General features: G+C 48.6%; 2 protein-coding genes across 8 annotated transcripts in view; one reads left to right on the forward strand and one right to left on the reverse strand.

Moving 5' to 3' along the window:
* Positions 1-15,312, forward strand: part of LOC137782376 (chloride channel protein 2-like) — a 33,033-nt gene that overhangs the window by 11,706 nt on the left and 6,015 nt on the right. For 4 of the 7 annotated variants that reach the window (XM_068571647.1, XM_068571648.1, XM_068571643.1 and 1 more), the window contains exons 2-15: positions 3,250-3,418; positions 7,655-7,786; positions 8,974-9,102; positions 9,445-9,578; positions 9,889-9,969; positions 11,149-11,172; positions 11,588-11,666; positions 11,935-12,060; positions 12,317-12,401; positions 12,806-12,907; positions 13,515-13,617; positions 14,522-14,677; positions 14,752-14,821; positions 14,917-15,027. In XM_068571647.1, coding sequence (XP_068427748.1) covers positions 3,250-3,418; positions 7,655-7,786; positions 8,974-9,102; positions 9,445-9,578; positions 9,889-9,969; positions 11,149-11,172; positions 11,588-11,666; positions 11,935-12,060; positions 12,317-12,401; positions 12,806-12,907; positions 13,515-13,617; positions 14,522-14,677; positions 14,752-14,821; positions 14,917-15,027 — 1,501 coding nt within the window. Of the gene's footprint in view, positions 1-3,249; positions 3,419-7,654; positions 7,787-8,973; positions 9,103-9,444; positions 9,579-9,888; positions 9,970-11,148; positions 11,173-11,587; positions 11,667-11,934; positions 12,061-12,316; positions 12,402-12,805; positions 12,908-13,514; positions 13,618-14,521; positions 14,678-14,751; positions 14,822-14,916; positions 15,028-15,312 lie in introns of those variants that run through there. The other 3 variants (XM_068571645.1, XM_068571646.1, XM_068571649.1) reach the window with 2 other exon arrangements.
* Positions 611-2,537, reverse strand: LOC137805017 (zona pellucida sperm-binding protein 4-like). The gene is made up of 8 exons (XM_068604665.1): positions 2,270-2,537; positions 2,006-2,193; positions 1,753-1,850; positions 1,517-1,674; positions 1,244-1,436; positions 1,013-1,160; positions 852-927; positions 611-731 (listed from the first exon to the last, which is right to left on the reverse strand). Exons 1-8 carry the CDS (start codon positions 2,535-2,537, stop codon positions 619-621), a joined length of 1,242 nt encoding a protein of 413 aa, XP_068460766.1. The 3' UTR covers positions 611-618.

A 15,312-nucleotide genomic window follows, 5' to 3' on the forward strand; every position in this document is an offset into this window, starting at 1 on the left:
TTCATGCCTTTCCGGCAGGTTGGTGGTAAAACTGAGAACAGCGCGGTCCTCCTGTGCACGTCAGTCAGAAGCGATGCGGCCGCTCTGCACCGCTGCATGAGCAGAAAGAGTGGAGGAGTCGTGACGCTCATCTCAATGAGGGAGGACGGCTGCGAGTGGGACAAAGAGGGAGGTGGTGCAGCGCAGAGGAGGAGAGATGGTTCAAGTAGTAGCAGACAAAGAAAGCTAGGACAGTTATAAAATATATATGCACAAGAACGTTGCAGTGAGCCTGGAGGAGCCGTGATGCTCAGCTTAATGTGGCATGCTAAGATATTTTATAAGGTAACGTTAATCCTGCCGTGCCACCAGTACGGTAACAGTGTTCATCGTTGGGGGGGGGGGGGGGGGGGAACTCACGGCAACTACTGTCATTTCATTCTTCCTTCACAGCTCTGTAGGATATTACATTTAAACTCAGTTAATGCACCGTTTGAGTGCATTACATGCTGGTCTGTACTGCACAAATCTACCCAAGCAGAAAATTAAATTTTTAAAGTATAGTGAGTGACCTTTCAGTTAGCAACTCAGACAACACCCTTGTAAGCATGAGCATTTATTAAAAGTCAGCCAGCAGACTCATTGCTTAGATTTGGTGTTTGCAGCCGACGGTCTCGGCTCAGTCAGGATCACCTTTCCGCTGGAGACCAGATCCCTCTGACTCGAGGAAGCTCTCCTTGCTGCCGCTCTCCCTGCAAGAGGATGGCAGTGCAGCAGTCACGCGACAGCTAAGCTTACAGTTGATACATAAGGTCACAAACAACTCTATTTTAAAAAGGAAACGTCGACATTACAATAGTGGAGCGACTCACGTTGCCGGTGGCATTGCTGCTCACAGGAGTCCGTGCTGCTGGGATAACACACTTCAGTAGCACAATGGATGAACACCTGAGGAGTTCAAAGTTGCACATTTTGTCAAGGAACCCACAATTAGATGTCAGAGGAACTGTCATGTCACCATGAATAACTGTACCGTGTCTCTCTGGGGTGCAAAGGTGCTTTGATCCACAAAAGTGAACATTTTAACGATGAAACGCTTGTAGTGCGTTGGGTATTGAAGCCCAGAGGAGGCATCCACGGGCACCACGGTGGTCAGGTAGCGGTCGTCATGGTAGGGACACCTGGAGCCAACAAGAGCTCATGTTGGCCACAGAAGTTAAAGCAGAAATTTACACAACCATTGTACTACAGCCCATAGTCATACCCATTGACCAGAAGATCCCACTGTGGCATGCTTTGAGGGTTGGGGCTGGCGGTGGCCCAGCAGTGCTCCATGTTCAGGATGAGGTTCGAGTCGGAGCGGGCCATGATGTTCACCTCAACATACACCGGTTCCCTCAGCACTTTAGTGATTGGGTAGTCCGATGGGTTGTAAAAGGAGGTATACGCTGCGTCTTCTGCAAAAACAACAACAGTTTTAGTACAGCAAAGACTTGTGCAAAAGCAGGCATCCCGAAGAGGCGTCGGTGCCCCTCACCCTCGACACAGCCCTTTGAGAGACACTGTCCATTGCCGAGTCTGAGCTCCACTCGGAGGAGTCCGGCAGCAGCGACCGGCACCGGTGGAGGAACAGCAATGACCTCCATGACGAGAGCCTCCACTGCGGTGTCAGAATACCTACACTGAAACAATAGCCTGTTGGGCGAGAGCAGAGGACGTCTCAGGAACCCCTCAAGTCACAAAAAGACAAATGCAAGTCTCAGACAAACTCACTCAAAATGGCTGTCCCTGGTGATCGATCCTCTGGGTCCAACTCCGACTTCATATGAAGACGACATGTGGTTCTCGTACACCACATAGCCCTCTTCCTCCTGCAAAACAAATTAATGCAGATTTCTCAGGTTTAAAGTTCTAAACTGAATTCTGGGTTTTGGACCTCATGCTGGGCATTTTCATCCCATATTGTGAAGACCTTAACCAGTTAAACTACTTACACATTAGCTAAAGCAAGGGCTGCGCCACTCACCTGGAACGTAGTACCACATGCAGTCGCAGGGAACTGAAAGATGGCAAAAGACGAGGTGATGTCCACGGGGCTGCAGGACGGGTCGTTTGTTTCCAGCAGGCTGACCGACTCCACGTCGATGTTGGGCAAAGTGGCATCACGAGCCACAACCACCACAAACTGGCCATCCCTGGTACACTGCACAGTCACTAGAGGAAAACACATGATTGTCCCACTCGGCATTCGTTTAAGAGGCACTAGAACAGCAGCAGAGAGCACACTTACCTGCTTTCCCATAGAAGCACTGGTGCTCATCAAAGCAGCAGTTTAGGTTCTCGCAGAGGTCGGCGGTGGAGTCCGCAGACCCACACTGGATCCGGTTTGCCTGATCCACCTGGCACTTGTCAGAGGGAGCTGCGGGTTGAGGGAGCGGCAATGGTTGCTGCTGAGCAGGAAGTTGGTTTTTCTGCAGCGGCCAGTAATGCTGAGCAGAACCATCACGAGCCAAACCGGCAACAACCACCAGACCAACGAGACACCTGAAAAGCTCCATTATGGTATTAGCCACTGTGTACTGCGCCAAAGCTGCAATACCGTCACCTGTCGCTCTGCAGACTTTATACCTGATTGATTGTGTTGTTTGCTGAGAACTCCGCCTCGTCGTTAGGAGTCAATTGCGAGCCGGCCCTGCAGAGCTCATCAGCTGGGAGCTGACAGGTGGAGCCGATTGTCTGAGAAGACGTCCTTACTGTTGAGTAGAAGCTGAGTGGATTCAGATGTTTTGAGGAGTTTGTGAGTTGCAGTCTGAGGTCCAGTCGCATCTCCTCCCTCACGGACTCACAGACTCTGAGGCTCAGTTCGGTCCCGTTGTCTCTTGGAGGGCCTGAGGGCTCTGTGGCGACGTGTTGAGCCCTTTATAAACCCTTAAGTCAACATTAGATGCTGACTTTGCCTAAGGGAATTACCCACAATGCATTGCAGCGTGAGGTTAAACACGCAGTTCTCAATGGAAGAATGGAGACGTAAAAAAAAGAAGGTAAACAAAGATAAAATACCTTCACAACATTATGGATAAAAACACATAAATCAGAGGAATGCAGAGCTCACTCAGTGAGTCCCTGAGGGTTCAGGGTTCAGGTCTCAGGGCTTCAGGGTTCAGGCTTTAGGGTTCAGGGTTCAGGTTTAGGTTTTATATGTTCACATTGACCCGACACGGTATTCATTCCACCACCTTATGAAAGTTGCTCTGTCTGTCCTGCACACAGATGTACGGGCGCTACACGCAGGAGCTCGGCGTGTACGCCAAGGAGGAGGCGGCCCGGCTGCGGGACGGCGCGGCGCGGGACGGCGCAGGACTGCGGAGGAACACCAGCGTTCGCAGCCGCGCTGCAGATCTGCTGGAGTACGAGAAGGACCCGTGTGCCAAGTGCCACCGTGAGTGGAGGTCGCACAACGAGCCCGCAAGGACAATAACGCGTGTGCGTGTGCGTGTGCGCGTGCGTGTGCGTGTGCGTGTGCTCGTGCGCGATGATCTGACACAATGAAGCAGCAGAGGACGTGAACACGATTAAACGATCTGAGCAATGACCTCCAGCCAATGAGGCCGTCTCAATGTCAGACAGAGACAGCGCCCTCTGCTGGCTGCCAGTGGCCCGCCGTGTGTGTGTGTCTGTGCGTGTGTCTGTGCGTGCGTGCGTGTGTGTGTGTGTGTCTGTGTGTGCGTGTGTCTGTGCGTGTGTGTGTGTGTGTGCGTGTGTCTGTGTGTGTGTGTGTGTGTGTGTGTGTGTGTGTGTGTGTCTGTGCGTGTGTGCGTGTGTCTGTGCGTGTGTGTGTGTGTGTGTCTGTGCGTGTGTGTGTGTGTGTGCGTGTGTCTGTGTGTGTGTGTGTGTGCGTGTGTCTGTGCGTGTGTGTGTGTGTGTATTTCTGTTTGTGTGAGCAGCACTCTGATCTGAACCGTCAGATTATGCCTCGTCCTCCCTGATGACGGAGGTAAGGGCGCGGCACCAGGAGAGCTCCACTTCAGACTCTCACTCGAGGACTGACGGGTCTGTTAGATTTAACCTTCACTGCAAGTTGCTGAAATCAAAGTGATTTGAGAGCAGCAATGCATTTCTTTCAGGGTCAGTTCACTCAAATTGAAAAATTAGATCTACTTTGTGGTGTAGAAATATCTCCCATAAAAACTCTGCTGACGTGTGCGGATCAGAACGAGGGCACCGCAATGTCGTTTCTCACTGCTGCGAGTTCCACAAATGAACTTCCTACCTGCTAGTCATTGCTCAATTATACAATAACACAAAAGCAATAATTCTGAATCTTAACTCGTTTTTGTTGTTGTGAAAATGTGCTGAGATCTCTTTGGATTTTAGGGGTTTAAATATCCTGAGATCGATTTGGTTGAAATGACCCCTTCTTATACAATCAAATAAAACACATAACATCTCAAAACATATTGGAGACTCTAAGGGAAAGTGGCAAAGGGAGAGAAAGCTAGTTTGTTTGCACAAAGTGAGCCAGCGGGACGGTTTCTGCCTCTCTGCCCTCGTGACTACGATCTGATTAAAGCTCGATCCGTTGCACCGAAGGTGAACGCGACACGCCGCCTCGCGCCCTCTCGTGATGGAAGCCAATAATACGATCAGTGTGGGATCAGGAGCCAGAGTGGTTTGTGTGCGCGCTGTCTGTGCGCTTGTGTGCTGGTAGATCAAGCCGTGTTTGTTGTATTTTTAGACTTCAGATCGGCGCTCCGGCTGGACCGGTGCTGCTGCTGTCTTGTTAAGTAATGTGCACGGAGACAACCGTCAGATTTGGAAGTGGGAGCTTTAGTGTTTTTCCCTCGCATGTATCTGTGTGGGAACAGCATCTCTGTGGGCGGCGGGCTGAGAGTGTGAGCCTCGGTTCGGATCAGTAACTGGAGCTGCATCTTTTGAACGAGGCTGCCTACACATGCAGCCGAGGGCTCTGCGACCGGTCGTGATGGAGAGATAAAGACGTGCTGCCTTTGGTGTTTGACTCACAGTGAATCTTTCTAGGGTTTCAGAGCGTTACCTCCAGAGGAACAGCATTGTTATGTCACTTTACGCATCAGAGCTTTGCACCTTGTTCAACATATTGTTTAAAGGAGGCTCACCGCCTACATTACTGCTGCTGTTCCTCATGCGGCCGTTAGCTTCAGGTGATGCAGGACCAGCAGAGCTCAGGAACAGTTCTGGCGTTGGGTGTGATTTTAATTTTTTTTAATAACGAGATGAGTAGAAGATATCTGTGATCTCCACTGAGATGTGAGCGAGAGCCAAGGTGTGCGTGTGCGCGTGTGTGTGTGTGTGTGTGTGCGTGTGTGTGTGTGTGTGTGTGCGTGTGTGCGTGTGTGTGAGAGAGAGGAACAAAACTATGGGAATTCCCCTTCAGCTTCGTCCAATGAACAGTGACGTAAAACAGACTCTAATTAAGAACCTGCAGTCCAGTCTGCAGGTTTACGTTGAAGTATTTCTCTTTGCCGTGTCGGCGGTTTCTGCGCATGTCGGCGGTCTCTGCGCATGTCGGCGGTCTCTGCGCATGTCGGCGGTCTCTGCGCATGTCGGCGGTCTCTGCGCATGTCGGCGGTCTCTGCGCATGTCGGCGGTCTCTGCGCATGTCGGCCGTGTCTGCGCAGGTCGGCGGTCTCTGCGCATGTCGGCCGTGTCTGCGCATGTCGGCGGTCTCTGCGCATGTCGGCCGTGTCTGCGCATGTCGGCGGTCTCTGCGCATGTCGGCGGTCTCTGCGCATGTCGGCCGTGTCTGCGCATGTCGGCGGTCTCTGCGCATGTCGGCGGTCTCTGCGCATGTCGGCGGTCTCTGCGCATGTCGGCGGTCTCTGCGCAGGTCGGCGGTCTCTGCGCATGTCGGCGGTCTCTGCGCATGTCGGCGGTCTCTGCGCATGTCGGCCGTGTCTGCGCATGTCGGCCGTGTCTGCGCATGTCGGCGGTCTCTGCGCATGTCGGCGGTCTCTGCGCATGTCGGCGGTGTCTGCGCATGTCGGCGGTCTCTGCGCATGTCGGCCGTGTCTGCGCATGTCGGCGGTCTCTGCGCATGTCGGCGGTCTCTGCGCATGTCGGCCGTGTCTGCGCAGGTCGGCGGTCTCTGCGCATGTCGGCGGTCTCTGCGCATGTCGGCGGTCTCTGCGCATGTCGGCGGTCTCTGCGCATGTCGGCGGTCTCTGCGCAGGTCGGCGGTCTCTGCGCATGTCGGCGGTCTCTGCGCATGTCGGCCGTGTCTGCGCATGTCGGCCGTGTCTGCGCATGTCGGCCGTGTCTGCGCATGTCGGCCGTGTCTGCGCATGTCGGCCGTGTCTGCGCATGTCGGCCGTCTCGTGTTGTCCAACAGGTTCAACGGCCGCGTCATGCTGAGAGTCCTCTGCGACCTGAACGCTGTCTTTTCCTTCGGTATCATGATTATTTTGTCGGTTGAGGCACGACGTGTTTCACACAACAAAAGTGTTTATGGGAGTTAAAACAAGTCAATAAAAGAATAACGGATATTTCTGTCTCATGTTATACAATTATTAGATTTCAGAAATCGTTTGGATCCAGATTTACATTCATTTAAGTTTTGAAAACGTTCTATGAGCAAAACAGATGAAGGAGTTTCAAAGTGGAGTTCAGCCTCCATATCTGTGACTCTGCTCTGCGGAGGCTGACGGCGTCTCCGTGGCCACTTTGTGACGTCCAGGCGGGAGATTAAACAAATGAAATCAACTTGACTGTCACACTTTTATGGATCTATATATGAATATATATATAAATGTGTTAGTAGCACATGGAGCGTCCCTCGGGCGGCACGAACGCTCTGAATGTTGAAGCGAGTCCTTTGGCAGTGTCCGAGAGAGAGGAAATGAGTCCATGGATGCTTCTTTTAGCCGACCCAGCTCAGAGTTATGGATCATAATGTAATGGCAGAATTAAAAACCTTGACCTAGCTTTGTTTTGTCTCTGTATTCTTTTTTTATTTTTAGGTCGATGAAGGTAAAGTAATGCTCTCGTTCTCCACACATTCACTATATCAGGAGCTCCTTTAGTTTGTTTTTGTTCTTTTTAAATATATAATATCTCTGTTTGGAATACAACATCCTTATTTGGTCGTGGGGCGCTGAATCCTTTATTCTCTGTTCTGAATGTTAATTAAAAAAAAAGCAACATACACTTTTCTTAATCCCGTTGGGGAAATTCTTCTCTGCATTTGACCCATCCTTGATGAAGGAGCAGTTGTCATTCATTTGTGTGTTTGCCGGAGCATTCATTAATAATGCTTTTCTCACTATCTCTAATCTGGTAGTGGACATAAAAGACTAAATCTGTGAGCACAACACATGCATTTTGTATCACAAAAGTGACATACAACCTTATATAGTTGATATAACAAATGCAGCAATGTTTAAAGATCTGTTGTGGTTAACTGGTTAACTAGTTACTCTGGTAACTCATTGATGAGCACGGTGTTGTTCTGGCTCAACCGGAGGGTTTAAATGCAGAGCGTATATCAAGTGCATGTTGCTTGATTCCTTCATTCATCCGTTTCCTTCCCTCTGACTCAGCTGCTTCCTTTCAGTCTCACACCAACAACTATTTTCCTTCCGTCTGTTTTACACCTTTTAAGATTCTTTTCAAAGATGTGCGTTTGTGTCTGCGCCCTCAGTGTGTGCCTCCCGCTGCCAGAAGTTCCTGATCTCTCGGGTCGGGGAGGACTGGATCTTCCTCATCCTGCTGGGGCTGCTCATGGCTCTGGTCAGCTGGGTCATGGACTACGCCATCGCCTTCTGCCAAGAAGGTGAGGCGGAGCGAGAGAGGAGGTGTTGGTGGATGTAACGAATGAGACAAAGCCAACGTTTAACGGATCAAGAGATACATGTTACTCAACATCAAATGCATCAATCAGAAAGCAAAACACTAAATCCGTTGACATGATTAACCCGTAAGACTACATTTCTTTACAGATAACTTTTTGTATGTTTAAATACATGTTAGTTCTTTTTCATCTTGCTTAGATCATGCTGGATGTTCATAGTTATGATCAACATATGGTGTACACTTTAAAAAACAAGTAAAGTCTAAAAGAAATGATATAAAGGACACAAATATTGGAACTCATTTGGGGTTCATGTCACTACTTGAACAGATCTCAAAGGGCGAGAAAAACTATTTCATGTGTGAAGAATGCCGGCATAGTGGAAGGAAAAGGCAAGAACTACTTCCTCTCATGACCTTCATGGACCGGCAAATTAGATAGAAGACAGCTAAATCCCAAATGAAGAAGAGGGGCCACAAAGCTGATATGATGCAGGGTTAGCAACAAGATAGAAGGTCAAAGAGCAACGAGACAGTCTCGTTGCTCTTTGACCTTCTGTCTCGTTGCTCTTTGACCTTCTGTCTCGTTGCTCTTTGACCTTCAGTCTCGTTGCTCTTTGACCTTCAGTCTCGTTGCTCTTTGACCTTCAGTCTCGTTGCTCTTTGACCTTCTGTCTCGTTGCTCTTTGACCTTCTGTCTCGTTGCTCTTTGACCTTCTGTCTCGTTGCTCTTTGACCTTCAGTCTCTTTGCTCTTTGACCTTCAGTCTCTTTGCTCTTTGACCTTCTGTCTCGTTGCTCTTTGACCTTCTGTCTCGTTGCTCTTTGACCTTCAGTCTCTTTGCTCTTTGACCTTCTGTCTCTTTGCTCTTTGACCTTCTGTCTCGTTGCTCTTTGACCTTCAGTCTCTTTGCTCTTTGACCTTCTGTCTCTTTGCTCTTTGACCTTCTGTCTCTTTGCTCTTTGACCTTCTGTCTCGTTGCTCTTTGACCTTCTGTCTCGTTCCTGTGTCAAAGAGCAGGAACATCTTGTGAGATGGGAAACTGGCCGCTAATTGGTTTAGTTTTCTACCGCATTATACTGAGATGAAGTTGTGTGTGTGTGTGTGTGTGTGTGTGTGTGTGTGTGTGTGTGTGTGTGTGTGTGTGTGTGTGTGTGTGTGTGTTTGCAGCACAGAAGTGGATGTATGGTGGACTGGACAGTAACATGCTCCTGCAGTACATCGCTTGGGTCACCTACCCTGTAGTGCTCATCACCTTCTCAGCAGGATTCACACAGATACTGGCACCTCAGGCTGTGGGTAAGAACACACACACACACACACACACACACACACACACACACACACACACACACACACACGCTTGTCATACATAAACACATGTATGCGCATATGTCTCTCATTCCGGGCCACATTCCTGTTTGCATAATGTAATTGTGTAAAGCAGTATCAGCTGTGCAGGATCAGCTCTGATGAGATGTGCATACAGAAAACTTTATGAATATCAATCAGCTCGTCCCCTCACCGCCTCCCTTGCTCTTCATTTACTCCCCTCATCCCTTTTTCTCTGTAAATCCCTTCGACTCATCTTTCCCTCCTCTCCATCGTCCCCCTGCCGTCTGTTTCCTTTTCATTTCGCAGGTTCGGGTATTCCTGAGATGAAGACGATCCTGAGAGGCGTGGTCCTGAAGGAGTACCTGACGTTTAAGACGTTTGTGGCCAAAGTCATCGGTCTGACGTGCGCTCTGGGCAGCGGGATGCCCCTGGGAAAGGAGGTACAGGGTTTCCTTCCTCTCCATCTCCTGGGCTCGGGTTATTAAATTACACATGGCAGACTGTTTGGCAGTTTTTGAAGTTTCCTGTCGGGCGATATTTAATAATCCTTCTTCTTCTAGTCTCATTACGGTCACTGCTGGGAAAATAAAAAAGTGATTTGCTGCTAATAACACTTCCATTTCCTCACTTGGGAGGTTATGAAGTTGTTTGCGTGTGAATCTGAGCAGTCTTTAATGCATTTTGAGTGCAGCATGCTCTCCCATCACCTCCCATCATAGTGGCTGACGTCCTGCTCTCTCATCCTCTCAGGGACCCTTCGTTCATGTCGCCAGTCTGTGTGCAGCTCTGCTGAGCAAATTCATGGCTCCTCTTTTCGGTGGGATTTACATGGTGAGGACAGCGACGGCTTTTGGAAAAGAAATGCAGATTTCCTGACGCACAATGTGAAACCTGTTTGAGTTATTTGACCTTTAAGAGCATCCCCATCGTATTTATATTGACATAGTTGGTGCTGCTCTCTACGCTCAAGTATTTTCATTCACTATGTTCAAATTCAGGGACTCGACACAGCAGCGTCACTTTACAGGTCTCTCCAGGAGTGAAGAACTCCTTAAGGGAGGATCCCCTCAAGGTCGTAGTACTTTAGAAACATCCATGGAAGCACCAACTTTGACCCTGGAAGCACTTTGTGTGTCGCTGCTTCCCCAGAATTGTGCGTCTTTTTTTAGAATGAATAGTCAATCTGAACTTTTGCCAAATGATTAAAAGTGCATTAAAATACAAAGATTGTTTAGAGTCCATATGATGGTGTGAAAGTTTAGAGAGTGTAATCACATGCGACAAAAGGTTTACATCTTTATTCAGGTCCGTCGTGCGTAAGCACCAAGAACCACAAGCGCACCTGTTTCTTTCTTTCATAAGTCAAGTTTCATTATGGATTGTCATATTGAATCCAACGTCTGTCTGTGTTGAACAGTTACAGTTCATAAAATATACATTTTACTGATTTAAAGTAACTTTTAATTCTTCCATTTATTGAAAAACAGAGGCATTAATAGTTTCTGAGATGAAATGAGGCAACATTTTCTCACATGGAGGATCTCCTTCATCGTTGCGTCTTTGTTCCTCAACTTTGTGAAGCTGCAAGGAAAACACACACAATCAACGTCACTTTTTCAGATTCTTGGTGTTTGACTCGCCTCTCTGCCGTTCCCCAGGACACATTTAAGCGAGACGCCTCATCGGCTCTGCCTGTTTCTGCAGAGGACGCTGCTTCTCCTCCTCGCAGCAGCATCACCATCAGTACGGAGGAAGATAGACGCAGGAACAGAAACTCATGTCGGCACAGTTAGAAAGCCTGAAAGCGTCCAGGCGCCGACGGTGCAGCCGTTAAACATAATCAGGAAAATGTTCATTCAGTTCACTGCCGAACCCAAACAGTGTTTGCTGAAGCCGCTCGCTGGGTTTGTGTTTGGATAATAAGTTGGCTGTCGTCCAGGAGCAGAAATGAAGGTAACGTCTCCACTCACACTTGTTCTGTCTCTTTGTGCCCAACTCTCACTGCTGAAGGAAGAGCCGTTTGAGGGAAGCAAGGTATGAATTGCACGAGAAGGATAGTTTCTTTATTGCCAATTCCATCAACATTAATAATCCACGTCGTCCATTTCAGAAGCCGAGCGAGAGATTGACGCTTTTCCATTTGTCTGTTTGATTCTGTTCAGTGAACCGTCGCAGGGAGGCATGAATCTGCTTGCTTCTGTGCAAACATGTCATTCCCATGATTTCATCACTATCCTGGGCTTCCAATCATATCCCAGAACTCATGTGATGTTATTGAATGTGCAAAAGACGCAGCAGCAGCTTGAAAGCAAAACTGTTGGTTTTACATGAGAAATGCATTTGTTGTGTATTGCGTGTTCGTGGCATTTGCACGTCCATGTACACCTGTTGGGATTTGTGTGTGTGTGTGTGTGTCTACCTGTGTGTATATCTGACTCTTGTTGAACAGAACGAGCTGAGGAACACAGAGATGCTGTCGGCTGCCTGTGCAGTCGGCGTCGGCTGCTGCTTCGCTGCTCCGATCGGAGGTAAGACAGCCGCTGGGGGGGGGGGGGGTCCATCTGCCCAACTATTGGCATGGAGAGCGACTATGAATGTCCACGATGTTTCTCGTTGCTTTAGGTGACACTTAGTTTTCTCTTTCCGGTCAACATTCGTCCTTTGATGCAAACTTACATCCTTAGATCCATCTCTGCAGGTGGAGTTGCCAATTTATGGAAATGTAGATGTTCATTTTCCATAAAGGCCGTTTCAAGCATTTCTTGGATAACGTGTGTGTGTGTTTGTGTGACGCAGGCGTGCTGTTCAGCATTGAGGTCACTTCTACCTTTTTTGCCGTGAGGAACTACTGGAGGGGTTTCTTTGCCGCCACCTTCAGCGCCTTCATATTCAGAGTGCTGGCGGTGTGGAACCAGGAGGAAGGTTAGGGACGGATTATCGCTTCATCTGAGACCTTTTCCCCATTTGTAATCTCAGTTTTCTGCTTTGTGTACCTGGGTGTGTTTTGTGACTCTTCTATGTTTCTTTCTGCTGTCTGGATCCATAAAAACACATTAGAGGATAGTAAACAGTTTTAGTTTGGTCATAATAATGGTTGATATTTATATCTCGATGTGTAAAATGTGGATCGCAGAGCGATACGGTCTCTTGTTTTCAACAACATCCTCTTTTCCCTCAGAGACCATCACCGCTCTCTTTAAGACTCGTTTCCGTCTCGACTTCCCGTTTGACCTTCAGGAGCTGCCGGCGTTCGCCATCCTCGGGTGAGCGTGTTTCTCTGGACTGACGCCATGTTGTACGGATCCAAAGCAGTTTGGCGTCTGAAGGGAGCTGGCGTTCACGTTCCTGCTGAGAGACTGAAGGTTGATTTGTTTTCAATGAGCGAGGCATAAAATTAACTTTTTACTCCGCCGATTACAAGTAGAGAGCGCTTCCACATGAGCACGTGCCAAATACCATTTGTTTGATGCCAATATGTTTTGCTGGAGACAAACAAGGAATGAACACTGGTTGGCTTCCTGCCAAAGAGCCAACGAAGAGGCTTCACCAGACGCCACGACACGTAAACTAGCATTTCAGTGTTGGTGTCATTGCTTTTCAGTGGAGCTGGTTTTGTTCTTGTTTCACCTTCAACAGACCAACAAGGTGTGTGTTTGTGTGTCTGCAGGATTGCCTGTGGCTTTGGTGGCGCTCTGTTTGTCTACCTGAACCGACTGATCGTAGAGTGCATGAGGAAGCAGAAGACTATCAACAAGTTCCTGCTGAGGAAGTGAGTATCTGATTCCTGACGTCGCCTTCACGCTTCTGGGATCGACGTTTTGGAAAACTGTACTTGTTCGCTTTCTGGCCAATATCCAGAGGAGAAGATCGACGCACTCTTGTGTCTGTACAGCCGGCACGTATGAAGCAGCGGCCAGCGGGCGGCTAGCTTAGCTTAGCATAGTCCAGCCAGACAAAACGGCTGGCCCGGCTCAACTCATCATTGTTACAACCAAACAAGATATAATGTGTTAATTAGTAAGCTTTAGAGATGCCGGTAGGATGATGTAGTGACGAGTCAGGCCAGCAGTCTGCCCCTGTTCCCAGTCTTTATGCTAAGCTAAGCTAACTGATTGTCGGCTGGCGTTAAGTGGAAAATTCATATTTTCCGAAAAGAAACGTGAATCTTGAAGTGCATCTTGAAAAGCAACATTTTCACCATTAAACTGTTGGGATCCAGTGGAATTTGCCCTGAACCGAGTTTAAAATCACACGGTGTCTTGCGTCACAAAGTTAACGTCATATTTGGAGATGAAGTCCTCGGGCCGGTCTCACTCATCACAGGAAGCCGTTCCTCGTCTTTCCTCATACATGTACACATATTAATGACCCCACAGTCCGTCTCTTCCTGTCAGGCGGCTGGTGTATCCGGCGCTCGTCACCCTGCTGGTCTCCACGCTCACCTTCCCACCCGGCTTCGGGCAGTTCATGGCCGGACAGGTGAGAAAAAACTTTCATGCTCTTAAGACTCGACTGTTGTTCGAAGACTGATGATCATTTTAAACGAAGCACTTGGTGTCGAGCTGCGTGGCGTTGTGTGCTCTCGTTTGGCAGCACCGGCGGCCATGTTTCCTGATGTGGATTGCTTTAGCGATGAAGACAAATTAAAGACACATCTTTTTTTCATCTTTTGAATGCAATTCATAGAAAACCTGATGTTTATTGTCATAGTCTTTGCATAATTTTAAATGTAGGTTTTTGTCAATAACACTGCAGTATTTGTACAGCAGAAAAACAACCAAGAAAAAGCCTTCAGATGAAGTTTCACTCTGGAAATGTCTGACACAACAAAGTGAAATGGAGTTTGAGCTTTTTTTCTTCTTTAGAGATGCAGAGATGAGACTTTTTGTGCTGGCGTTGCCACAACAAGCCATTAAGATTCATCTTGAGCCTTTCAGACTGTCAGAACAAGAAGAATACAAACGTCTGCTGGTGAGCAGAGAGGAAACCTTTTATTCCTCCTGCAGCTTCTCAGCAGAGCTCAGTGACACAAAACAGAATAAGACAAGTTGCTGAAGTGGCATCGAGGAAGTTGCACTTGTTTCTGGAGAATGTTTGAAAGATTTGGGTCAATAACATAGTTAGAATGAAGTATCTCTGCAGTGCATTACAAACACTGTGTTTCATCGGGATAATCCACTCGGGATCATAAAGCTGCAGAGTCCTGGGAGTCATTGAAAAAGAAGCTATGCGGTAAAACAATTGAGACACTTTAGTCGTATGAAAAGCTGCAGAGCTTTCCTGTCGAGTCTCAACTCAGTCCCTCGGTCTGTCAGGTCCACCTGACGACGCTCGGAAACAGATTACTAATCCTTCAGATTACTTCTCTCATGTCACCCGCCAGCTGACGCAGCACGAGTCTCTGGTCGCGCTGTTCGACAACCGCACGTGGTGCCGCCAGGGCGTGGCGGAGGAGTTTGACTACATCAGCCACCACCAGGCCTGGAAGCACCCGCAGGTCAACGTCTTCATCACTCTCATCCTCTTCATCGTCATGAAGGTAGGCCTCGGCCATACGTCTGGCCCGCGTGTTGCGTTTGGTGACTCTCCATGACGCCAGTCTCTCCGCCTCAGTTCTGGATGTCGGCCGTGGCCACCACCATGCCGGTTCCTTGCGGGGCCTTCATGCCAGTTTTCCTTATTGGTGAATGAAATCTACGCTTTGTTTTCTCATGTCGTCGCTGCAACGAAGAGAAAGAACCGTGAGAATAACTCCTGTGTGACGTCTGCGTGTGACAGGCGCCGCCTTCGGCAGACTGGTGGGAGAGGTCATGGCCACCATGTTTCCAGATGGCATACATGCCGACGGCAGCGTGTATCCCATCGTGCCCGGTGGTTACGCTGTCGTTGGTGAGTTCTTTCACGCACTAACGTGATTCACCTTTTTGGGATCTTACTTTCCAGGCACTGTTCGAGTCCCCGCTGTAACGCTGCAGTGTTTCTATCCTTCATGCCACTTTAGAGAATGCGATGAAGTCTGATCCCACTTTAGTTCAACGCCACGTTTTGAACCAAGTAAAATAGGAAGTTGTTCAAAATTGCTGCGGTCGCGACGCGCTGATTATTGTGCCAGGATGGAGCTAAATGTTAGGAGAATGACTGAAAAGGAAAATCTGGTTTGTATTTGCTATCTTT

Source organism: Clinocottus analis, unplaced genomic scaffold (assembly GCF_023055335.1).
Source record: "Clinocottus analis isolate CAN_PGR_092001 unplaced genomic scaffold, fCliAna1.0.p SCAF_11, whole genome shotgun sequence".
NCBI classification, from domain to species: Eukaryota; Metazoa; Chordata; class Actinopteri; order Perciformes; family Cottidae; genus Clinocottus; species Clinocottus analis.